The 11,691-nt window shown below is 46.1% G+C and overlaps 1 protein-coding gene across 1 annotated transcript; it reads left to right on the top strand.

Moving 5' to 3' along the window:
* The first annotated feature begins 7 nt into the window (after positions 1 to 7).
* POFUT2 (protein O-fucosyltransferase 2) lies at positions 8 to 11,141 on the top strand. The gene is made up of 9 exons (XM_057412302.1): positions 8 to 174; positions 1,308 to 1,558; positions 2,078 to 2,222; positions 2,311 to 2,421; positions 4,655 to 4,721; positions 6,827 to 6,952; positions 7,452 to 7,632; positions 8,445 to 8,568; positions 9,351 to 11,141. Exons 1-9 carry the CDS (start codon positions 8 to 10, stop codon positions 9,502 to 9,504), a joined length of 1,326 nt encoding a protein of 441 aa, XP_057268285.1. The 3' UTR covers positions 9,505 to 11,141.
* Positions 11,142 to 11,691: the final 550 nt, after the last annotated feature.

Below are 11,691 nucleotides of genomic sequence, written 5' to 3'. Positions count from 1 at the left end.
CGAGGGGATGGCGGCGCGGGGCTCTGGATGGCGCCTCCCGCCGCCGCTGGTGCTGCTGGGCTTCGCCGTGCTCGTCCTTTCTCCGCCCGCCGCCGCGCAGCCACCCCCCGACGCTCTCCGCGCCGGCCACGCCGCGTCCTCGCTGCCCGCCGCCGCTGCCGCGCCGCGCACCAGGTGAAGAGCGGGTTCCCCCTCGGTCACTGCGGGCCTCAGCGGCAGCACACCCGGCCCCGGGGCTCTCCTGTCATCGCAGCCTCCCTGCATGGTGTCCCGAGGGAGCCTCTCTGAGCCGAGGTCTTCCGTCATCTGCTGCTGCTGGGTTTGCTTTCTGAAAGATGCTGTAGCCGTCACAGGGGCTTTCCTGCTCTGAGTGTGGCCTCAATTGCACCCTTTTCCCCTGTCCCTCCTGAATGTGTACTCACACCTTCACTTTTGGTGCACAGGAGTTAGGCTGAGTAACGTGCCAGTCATTTCACCAGTCGTACCACATACCGTGTACTGCTCTGGACAGGCAAGACATCAGAGGGTTTGCTTCTTGAGGCCCCGCATCCTGCCCCTCTGCAGGAAAGGCTTATGATGCTGTGTTCTGTTTTGAACTCCTCACTACAAGAGAGACATTGCGGAGCTGGAGCATGTCCAGAGAAGGGCAGTGGAGCTGATGCAGGGCCTGGAGCACAAGTGTGATGGGGAACAGCTGAGTGACCGGGGGGTGGGGGTTTAGTCTGGAGAAGGGAAGGCTCAGGGGGGGACCTTATTGCTGCCTACAACTGCCTGACAGGAGGATGGAGCCAGGAGGAGCTGGGCTCTGCTCCCAGGGAACAAGGGGTGGGACAAGAGAAAACGGCCCCAAGCTGCACCAGGGCAGGTTTAGATGGAGCTGAGGAACAATTCCTTCCCCACAGGGTGCTCAGGCATTGGAACAGGCTGCCCAGGGCAGTGCTGGAGTCACCGTCCCTGCAAGTCTTCACACACTGTGGAGACAAAGCCTCAGTGCCATGGGTTAGTGGTGGCCTTGGCAATGCTGGGGTAAGGTTTGGACTGGATGAGCTTATTAAAGGTCTTTTCCAACCTGATTGATTCTGTGTATCACCTTGATGATGTCCCCTGAGGAGACTCCCAGCCACTACAGTGCACACCACTGCCTTCCCCTGCTTCGTCCCCTTCCATCTTCTGAGTACCACAAATTCATGAAAAAGGAACAGCCTCCACCTTAGTACAGTTGCGTGACATCATTTTGGGGTAAAGATTAAAACACACCTACAAGTTTTAAGCTCTTTGAATTAATTATACTGCTTTGTTCTTTGCAGATACCTTTTGTATGATGTAAATCCTCCTGAAGGGTTTAACCTCCGCAGAGATGTGTACATTCGCATTGCTTCCCTTTTAAAGACCTTGCTGAAAAGTGAAAACTGGGTGCTAGTTCTGCCTCCCTGGGGACGTCTTTATCACTGGCAGAGCCCCGACATCCTTCAGGTCCGGCTCCCTTGGTCTGAGTTCTTTGATCTCCCAAGCCTCAACAGGAACATTCCTGTCATTGAATACGAGCAATTTCTTGCAGGTAGAGTATGGAATCATACAGTCTACACCTGACTAAATATATAAGGTGGTTTCTTTGCAGGTTTATCCTTACGTATATACTGTTATATGTGAAATAAAATGCCACATCTCTGCCAAGAGCGCTGAAAGGATCTCTGTTCCTTAGGATTTAGAAACCCTGATACTTTGGGGAAAAGGGCTTGTACTTGTCATTTTCTTGGAGGCAGTCTTCCCACAGAAGCTGCCTGCAGCCCTGAAAACCTCTGTGCCTCATGGTGTGGTTTACTTAGTTTCTAAATGTACATTCCCGTGGTGATTCAGTTCTGTGTGGCACATTAAGTCACTCATAGCTGAGAGTAACAGGTTGTGACATCTCCTGGCCCTTTGAGCTTTTCTAGCTCACACAGAACTTTTTTTTTATAGGGAACAGAGGAGTGTAGTCTTATGTTAGCATTTCTAGCAGAGTTTTAACTGCAGGCAGTGCTAATTTATACCTTTATCATGGTTTTTCATGCTCACAAATGCTTTGCCTTCTGCTCAGAGTCAGGTGGGCCCTTTATTGAACAGATTTACGTCCTACAAGGCTACGCAGAAGGATGGAAAGAAGGAACATGGGAAGAAAAAATAGATGAAAGGCCATGCATTGATCAGCTTATGTACTCCAAAGACAAACACGAGTACTACAGGTAACATCTAGCTGTCCTTTTAGTCTTCGTTTTAGTTGTATTTAGTGAGACATTTGCCTGTGAATCAGTATTTTGTGTTCCCTTTCAGGGGATGGTTCTGGGGTTACCAGGAGACACGGGGCCTAAACGTCTCTTGTTTGTCTGTTCAAGGATCTGCCTCTATCGTGGCTCCCATCCTTTTGAAGAACACTTCAGCACAGTGAGTTGCCTTGTGTTACTACTTTTGTATTGTGTGCCCACAGAAACATTGCCAAGTGTGAAGAGCAGGGAGAGGTTACAGGCTATGTGTCACTGTTGTGGTACTTCATCACTGAGTTACTACAATCCACTAAAGTCATCACAGAGGAATTTACAGTGTAAGAAACACCTAACTGTAAGTTAGGGTAAATGTCGCAGTGCTAGAAGCTAGGAGGAAGTAGCCTTGAGCTCCTTTATGTTCTTTCTCCAGTACCTAAATGTCCTTGCCACCTTGTGTTTATCTTTCCTTCCTTTATCCTTCAATGCTGGGTTAAGAGGGAATGAGCAGAGTGGAATCAGTGTTTCCCAAGCCCACATCTCGGATCACGAGGTGTAGTGCCTGGTCTCCTGTGATGTCCATCCTCAGTAGTGCAAGCTGGGTTTAGAGAAGCAAGCAGCATGCTTTGTCTTTCTGCTTTGAGATGCCACAAGGATAACCAAAGGAAAAGAAGGCAAAGCTCTTACATGAGAGATGGAGCTAACATTATCCCAACTGTTGGCTGAACACGTGCTAGGTGTTGGCCATTTGTTGGTTCATTTTGTCCTGCTGTTCCATTCCTGGATATTTCCTATGGATGCTTTGGTTTAAGACACATTCTCTGATGAGTTCCCCTGTAAAAAGTAGTTCTGGCTTATGAATCTTCCCAGCTCCACCATCTAGTGCAGAAATTCACATGAGATGTTTCTGTTGTGATGTTGTGTCTAAGTGCTCGTTAAGCCTTTAATTCCCTATCTCTTTGTATTGGAATGAAGACCTGTCATTAGGATTGAAGGCTTTTATTTCTTCATGATCAAATTCTTTTTTTTACTTTATCATCTTTTACTGTTTAGCTTCATGGAGTTTATGAACCTTTCTGTTTTCTTCACTTGGACACTTCTGCACTTTTGCATAGTCCCCTGTTTGAAGCTGAATGCAACTGCAGTAATGTTCCTTTGGCCATTGTTGATCCAGTAGGGTGTTGAAGAAGAGTACATTTATGGCCCCTGTAACAGGAACTCTTCCACTGTGAGATTTTGGGCCGTGTCTTCCTGCTGCTCAAGACAATGTCAAGAGCTGCTCCCTGCCCAGTTGGTTGATGGACCTGTCTTTGAGAATGTCTCAAACTGCAGTTGCTTAGTCACATCCTGCTGTGACACTTGCCCTGCCTACCTGACGATATGTGAAATCTCTGATGGCTATGGTGACCTGCACCTCTCTGATCTCCCTTATTGCCCTTTTGGACAGACAATTAGTTGTGTGGTCGTAGTCCTATACTATAACTCTTCAGGTGTGTAATCTGATTCATCTCCAAACTTCCTGTTAAATGCAGTGCTGCTTCTCTACCAGCACAATCTAGCCTGTTTTCCAGATTAGCCTTATATGCAAGTGTCCAGTTGATTATCAGCAGTGATAATCTGAAGTTGATTTGTTATTTGCTTCCTCTCATTTTAGTAGAAGGTCCAGATAATGACTCTGACCCCCTTCAGCAGAAGCATTTCTCTGTGTGTTCGCTTATATTCAGTGTGCTCAGAGCATAGACTGAGCCTACATCCCCTGTGTTCTTGGTTACTCAAAACTCTCTTCTGCTTCTTCAAACTTCGATAGTGCAGTTATGCTTCCAGTACATGATCCTCAACTGTGTGTGTTTATGAAAAGCAAAGACTGTTCATTTTCATTTTAGTGCTTAATTGCTAACACATGTTTTTGTAGTGTCTGTGTCTTCTTTGATCTGTTGTTTTCCTGTAGGATATTTTATTCCACACGTGGAAAACGTAATCTCTGGTTTTACTTTTGTGAGCATAATCCGTGCTTCCTGCAAGAGGCTATCATATGCTCAGAGGCCAGGCATCATCTTATAGGTCACTTTTCCCCTTTGGATCACTCTCCCTGTTGGCAATCTTATTTCTCCAGCAGCAGCTACTGTGAGGACTATGTGAGGAATTATTAATGCTTGTTTGTGTTTAACTGTCATAATTAAGAGCACCACTTAATAAGGAAGAGAGCAGGAACACACAGTGGCACGGTTCCCTTCTCTCCCAGCAAGGAATGGGTCACAACATGCTTTACACAGAACAGATTGGCATCCTATCCCTCATTCCCCTCTGTGTTCCCTTTGCAAACAGATCGTAGCCTGTGTTTTGTCCTAGCAACTGTATAATCATAATTTACATTCTATTCCTAAGGGCACTGCACTCAGTTTTACAATTTTTAATAGGTCAGTGATGTTAGACAGAGCTGAAAACCTTCTTCATGACCACTACGGAGGGAGAGATTACTGGAATGTGAGTATTTTCCAGCCAGCTTCTCTAGCCTTTCTACTTGGTTCTAATAACAGTTCAGTGACTGAGACGTGCTTCAGTTTTGCTCTGGGTTTCTTCGACTAACTTCTGTCTTATGTTTCAGCAATGTATGCTAAAGATGGTCTTCAGGCTGCTGTGAATTAATGTAATGCGTTAATGTCCTGGTGTCTTGTCCCCAAAGACTCAGTGGCACAGGACAACATGTCTGCAGTGAGAAGGGATCTGCCTTTGTGCAGTTTCTTCCCTGGGCAGCCTCAAGACCAGGGTTTTCAAAGGAATTCCTGAAAATGCTTAATATTGTTTGTTGTAACTATCCCCCCATTGGCTTCGAAGGCAAAATTCCCACAGGTTTTAAGGAAACACTGAGCACTTTGGGAGGCCCCAGCCAAGGGGTCTGTGGTGAAATAATTGCTACATGAAAAATGTTAAGGCAAAGTGAAGGTTCAGCCATGGGAAAACTGAACACAGTGCGGAGTGCTTGATATTTGTAACATTTCTAAGAGAAAGTGACTCTCATGTTACTAATAACTTACATAGACCTCAGTCTTGTAAAATACAAACATAGAATCATAGAGTCCACTGGGTTGGAAAAGACCTTTAAGATCATGGAGTCCACCTGCTACCCAAGGACTGCCAAATCCGCCACTAAACCATGTCCACATCTGACTACTCACTTGGTATATGGCATATTTTGTCAGAAATGGATCAAACAGTAGTTTGCTAATTACTGTTTTTCATTGAAAGTGACTTTGCAAACACAGAAATGCAATCTAGGTACTCATTTCAGAGTCTGTAAAAGCAGATGTGAAAGCCATAACACACATTTCTTACTAGTAGGCACTATAAATATCATCACCTCAGCGATTTTAAACTTGTCTCAAAATTATTTAACACTAGGAATAGGCTTCTTTCTTTTATTTCAGTTTTTAACAACCTGCATGGGTTTCGGTGTTGGCTTTTTCCTCAGTAACTCTGTGGATAACATCTGGGGTTCTTTTTAATCTTGCTGAAAGATGCCCTCCTGTTTCAAAGAGGTTTACAAATTGGAACAAGCCAGGTTTGGAGGTGATTGACACAAGCACAGCATTCGAAGATGTTCATTGTCTTTCCCAGTGCACTGCTCTTGCCATGGGTGGTGTACATGTTTGCTGCCCCTTGGGCATACCATGTTCGTCATGGCTTGGATAAGGTACCCAAAGGCTTGACTTGACAGGAGTATTGTGTTGACATCTTACAAAAAGGAGGGAAAATGTCTCTGAACTGCAGTGTGAGCATTCTGCAGCAGACACTGTGTGCATCCTCCCTTGATAGAGAATCATAGGATCATAGAATGGATTGGGTTGGAAAGGACCTTAAGATCATTCAGTTCTAGCCCCCTGCCATGGGGACAGACAATGTAAAATGTATAAATATAAATGTTTTGCCAGAGGATTTGGAATTTGAAAAGCAGAGCTGATCTCTTTAAAGGTGCTAGCAGAGCAGGCTTTTTACTTCCATTAAATATCAAGAGGGGCATAGATCTCCAGGTACCAGTGTGATGGATTTAAGAGAAGCCTTAAATTGCTCTGTATCTTATTGAATGGTCTGGAGAAACCAGTTCAACCACAGTGAGTTCGGCATATTGAGAAATAGCTGCTCTGGGAGAAGGTGAAAAGAGGCTGGCAGGTTCTAGTTCATAGATCATAGGCTGGTTTGTGTTGGAAGGGACCTTTAAGATCATGCAGTTCCATCCCCCTGCCATAGGTGTTTTTTGTCTTACAGGTGTTTTGCAAGCTGAAGTCTTTGCCCAGCTTGTGTTTCCAAAGGTGAGGTACATTGCTAGAATGTTTAATTTGGTATATTAGGTTCTCTTATATAGATAACTACTGTATTGCAGGGTCAGACACATGTGCTGGTTATAAACATAGTTATGAGTAGGGTTAAACAGTCAAAGCTCAGATGAAAGGTTAGAAATTGCTGCTTGCAGTGCTGTATGGATGTGTCAGAAGTAACTGCATCCTGGAAGCTCTGTGTATGTGAAACTGTCTCCATTTGGTCATTTTCAGCTCTCCCTTTTTCTCACTCCACATCTGCTCTTATTCCAACAGACCCGTCGGAGCATGGTGTTTGCTAAACACCTCCGTGTAGCAGGAGATGAGTTTAGGAGCAAATACCTTCAGTCCACCGATGAGGCAGACAGGACTCACTACAATGAGGACTGGACACAGATGAAGGTAAAATCACAGCAGTCTGTTTCCCATAACAAAGGTAATGATTTGTTTCATTTGTGTACTCCTGGCTGTACACTGCAGGGAATACTGGAAGAGCCATGTGAATCTGGCTCTTCCTGCTCAGGTTGAGGTGCTTGTGCATGTTTCAACTGTACCCTCTTCTCCCTTGTGACATGAGATAATGGAGACTTACGGGTGCCAGGTTTCTGTTGCTGTCGTTTCACTTGTATTTCTGCTTATTGTTTCCCCAACTGCCAGTTGGGGATTTGGTCAAGGAGAGCAATATTTGCATACAGAGATTTCAAACTCTGGTTTCTCTTGTATAATGCAGGTCAGCCATGGTCAAAACATCACTATGTGTCCCAAAATACCACTACCCCATACGTCCAAGTTACTTTCTGCAGCTGGTGTAGTTCAGTGCCACATCCAGAGATTCAGGCCTTTTCAGTGTGAATGAATAGTGGTGGTCTGGAGTCTTAGGGCTTACTGATCTTTCTCTTAGGTTAAGATGGGCACAGCTCTAGGTGGTCCATACCTTGGGGTTCATCTCAGAAGGAAAGACTTCATCTGGGGTCACAGAGAAGACGTGCCTTCCCTGCAAGGAGCTGTAAAGAAAATCCACAGCCTCTTGGAGATGCTTAAACTTGAAAGAGTTTTTGTAGCCACTGATGCTGTTGAGGAAGGTAAGCAGGTTATAGTCAGTTCAGGATTGATAACTTTTGACAAGGGCTGCTGTTACCACTCTGCTTTCATAAATGACTGGAACTTCATGTGCCTCCATCACTGAATGGGGAATTGAACAGGATTGGGCAGCTGCTTCCTTCCAGCTTGAATACCATTCATTTGGTGTTTCCTATAGGAGGTTTGATGGTCTCTACTGTGGGAAACTGGGAATTGAATTTGCCAGATCCTCCTTCCAGTTCATTCCACATTCTTCCTTAGCACTGCAGTCTTGGATGTGCTGGTGGGAAGGGTCCTCTGAAGTCACCACCCCGCCTTCCGCTTGGTTGCCCCCAGCGCCACAACGGGGTGGACCTGGCTATGTGTGGCCAAGGCTTAGACACCCCCAAGGGTGGGCTTCACCTCCCAGGCCTTATCCCAGGGCTGCACCTCCCTCCTCGTAATACCTAGGGATCTGTTTCAATGTGGGATGTTAAAGTAACCCTGCAGGGCATGGCATTGGCAATAGCAAATCTGAAGCTTTCTGTCAAGAAAGGCCTCTTGGTACAACTACCCTGTAGGATTTGACAGCAAGGCTAGTGTTCTAGCCCTTGCAGGCTTCCCCACCCTTGAGAATTGCTCCCCTCCACACCATGGTCCTGCCCCAATGTGTCCTCTCCCTTTGCAGTACTCTGACACTGGCAAACATTGTAAGGGAGCTTTTGGTTTCTCTTGCTTTGTAACTGTCCACCGAGGGTTTCCTTGAACACGTTTTATGTCTGCAGCAAGTTGCTCTTTACAATGCCAAACAGATTTGTATCTTTTCCTTTTCCAGAGATTGAATTGCTCAAGAAACTGCTGCCTGAGATGGTGAGATTTGAACCCTCATGGGAGGAGCTGGAGCTCTACAAAGATGGGGGCTTGGCTGTGATTGACCAGTGGATCTGTGCACATGCAAGGTAGCAGATTTGACTTTATTGAGGAACCAAATCTTAGTGTCACAAAACTGAGTATAGCTTTTGGTCCAGATGTAGATGTTTGCAAATCAAATATGACATGATTTTATATAATTGATTTACACCTGTAATTGATATGTAATAGGTCATAGGCTTGCCAAGCTGGGGAAGAAGGCAGTGAGTCCAGAGGAAGCCACGGGGATGCTGTGAGGGCTGGAGCAGCTCTGCTCTGGAGCCAGGCTGAGAGAGCTGGGCTGGTTCAGCCTGGACAAGAGAAGGCTCCTTAAGGGGAGACCTCAGAGCAGCTCCAGTGCCTAAAGGGGCTACAGGAAACCTGGAGAGGGGCTTTGGACAAGGGCCTGTAGGGACAGAACAAGGGGAATGGCTTTAATCTGCCAGAACAGGGGAGATTGAGATGAGCTCTTAGGCGGAAGCCCTTCCCTGTGAGGGTGCTGAGGCACTGGCACAGGGTGCCCAGAGAAGCTGTGGCTGCCCCATCCCTGGCAGTGTTCAAGGCCAGGTTGGACACAGGGGCTTGGAGCACCCTGCTCTAGTGGAAGTGTCCCTGCCCATGGCACGGGATCAGGAGAGCTTTAAGGTCCCTTCCAACACAAAGCAGTCTACATTTCTATGATAACAGTTACATTGTGTGTATATACATCATACATCTGATAATTTCATTTTCATATAATTTCAATGATCATTAAAGTTCGTTGGACTGAAATCAATCACTTCCATTTTAAAACTTTGCCCCTTCACAAACTCTTTCTGCTTTCTTTTCCCAGGTATTTTATAGGCACCTCAGTTTCCACGTTTTCCTTCCGAATCCATGAAGAAAGAGAGATCTTGGGATTTGATCCAAAAACAACTTACAACCGGTTTTGTGGTGAAAAGGAGAAAAACTGTGAGCAGCCAACTCACTGGAAGATTGTGTACTAAAGTACAGAGAATTCCAAGGACTTCAGCACTGGTGAGCACAACAGAATAAGGAAACACCCCAGGGAAATCCCTCCTTTTGACCAAAGTACAGCTCTGTCCTCTACCCTCTTCTTGGTGATTACTTGATCTTTTTGCTTTGAAGAACAAGCAATACTCACCTTCTTAGGCAGGGATGTTAGCAAGAAAACTGCAGTCAGCCTGGGATCCAGTACTTGTCATAGCCACAAACAGAGAACCACCAGACACTGCAAGTGAGACTTGAGAGGTAAAACTTTGTCCTGAAACCAGGCACCAAACTAAGTAAATCACAGCTTTCGTTAGAGTTCTGAGGAGGAAGAGGGGCGGTTTTAACTTTTATAAGTTAAAATACTCTATTTCTGTCTTTATTTTTTGTCCTGTTCAGTGTTTGCCTCTCTGATGGCAAAAAAACCCACATCTTCTTTTGTGACCTGCACTACATGAGGTGCAAGTTGTGTGGAAACTGTCATTCTCTGGGGAAATCTTCCATCTTCAAGCAGTATTTTGTGAACATTTAAATTGTCTGATGCAGTCAGTGCTTGACAAAAGAAAAGGAGGAGGTGTTTTGACCTGAATACCAACTGCATTAACAGTAGCTTCAGTGGGTCTGTGCTGAAAGGGGCAAAATGATACAGGGCTTGTAGGCTGGTAAGAGAAAGGTTCCGTCTATTGTTATGTTTTACCTTCACAAAGGAAACTCTTTCTGCCCATCGTAGTCCTTCCAACAGCCTTCTCAGTTGCACTGATGCAGATGTCAGCACCCTTTTGGGCACACCCAGTTGCTCAGGTCAGTGAGGGTGATGGGTTGCTGGGGAGCAGGGAAGTTTCCATGTCAGTCACGTGGGTTGTCCCAGTGATTCAGTAAAAGAATTTTCTGCACTTCTCCCTTGCACAAACTGAAAGGAGTAAACTGAGGACAATCACAGACAGGGAAGGTCCCTGGGCCTTGAGGAGATGTGCATAAACCGTCTGGAACGTGGTAGATGAGGTTGTGCTCTGATGGAGATGCTGGTTGGTACAGGGGAAGAACCCTCTGCTACACCACCAGCCACAAGTGAAATGCACCTCCTGTTTGAGGAGGGCTTTGTAGAGGTATCTGTTGCAGCTCTTGCAGTCTCCTGCTCTGCAGAATTGGCTGCTGGGCAGTATTCTGCTTCACGCTGTGCTTCAGGTGGCTCTTTCACTCTGCAGGTCTACAGAGCTCTGTTAAGCAGGACAAACCTTTCTCAAAAGTGGCCTAGGAGACAGGTTCAAAAGGTGAAGCAGACACTGCTCCTTAAAGTCAGTATTACCAAATTACCTCACTGCCAGTGGACCCTTTTGCTCTTTCCTCTTGGCTTGAGTGGGAGCACATGGAACAGTCCTGCAGTGGACATCTCCCACATGCTACCAGACAATTCTGTTACTTCCTCCTGTGCAAATGCAGCAGAAGCTGGGCAGACTTCTCAGGCAGTCTCAGCACCAGGTCTCCTGTTCCTACCCCATGTATTCCTTCAAAGCAGTGCCTTTTTCCACCAAGTCAAATGTTCCCCTTTAACCTGTGCACGTGGAAAGCAGTGGTGGCATTTTCTGTGTTATGTATACCTCAGTATGACAATAAAAAGCTTTGTAGCATTTTATATGATTTGTCTGTCCATGCTGCTTCTTTCTAACTGTACATCTTGCTGTCTCCTGGCTCCAGCGTAGGTGAAACCTGGATAAAATCTGAGTGTCCTGACAAGGCTGCATTAGCAAGCACAGCTTACGTGGCCCTTGGCACTAGGAGACTGGTAAATCTCAGTGCCCCCACTGCCAGAAGGATGTAGACAAACAGGAGAGTCCAGAGGAAGGCTGCTAAACCCTGCCACAGGGGAACTTTGCACAGCCATGGTAGGAGCCTGCTGCGTTTGGTTTTAATACAATCTCTGTTATTGGCCATTGGGCCAGCATCAGCTTTCTGTCAGAAGGTGGAGACAGTAGACTAAGCTGGGATCAGCTGCAGAGCCTTGTGTCCGGATCCATGCTGGACCAGAGCAGCTTCTCCTGCAACCAATACTGGAGTAGGGTTTGTGGGTACGAGTAAATCCAATCAAAGCAAACATGGTTGCCTTTGAATGATGATAGTGCCTATGGACTAAGTTCACTGGTTGCTGAGAGCTAGATGTTGAGGCAGAAGTAATTTTCCCTCTT

This window comes from Pezoporus wallicus, unplaced genomic scaffold, assembly GCF_028554395.1.
Source record: "Pezoporus wallicus isolate ANWC-B61680 ecotype Strahan unplaced genomic scaffold, APGP_CSIRO_Pwel_v1 contig_6566, whole genome shotgun sequence".
NCBI classification, from domain to species: domain Eukaryota; kingdom Metazoa; phylum Chordata; class Aves; order Psittaciformes; family Psittacidae; genus Pezoporus; species Pezoporus wallicus.
Note: the sequence above shows the minus strand (reverse complement) of the source record. Positions and strands in the feature narration are given on the sequence as shown.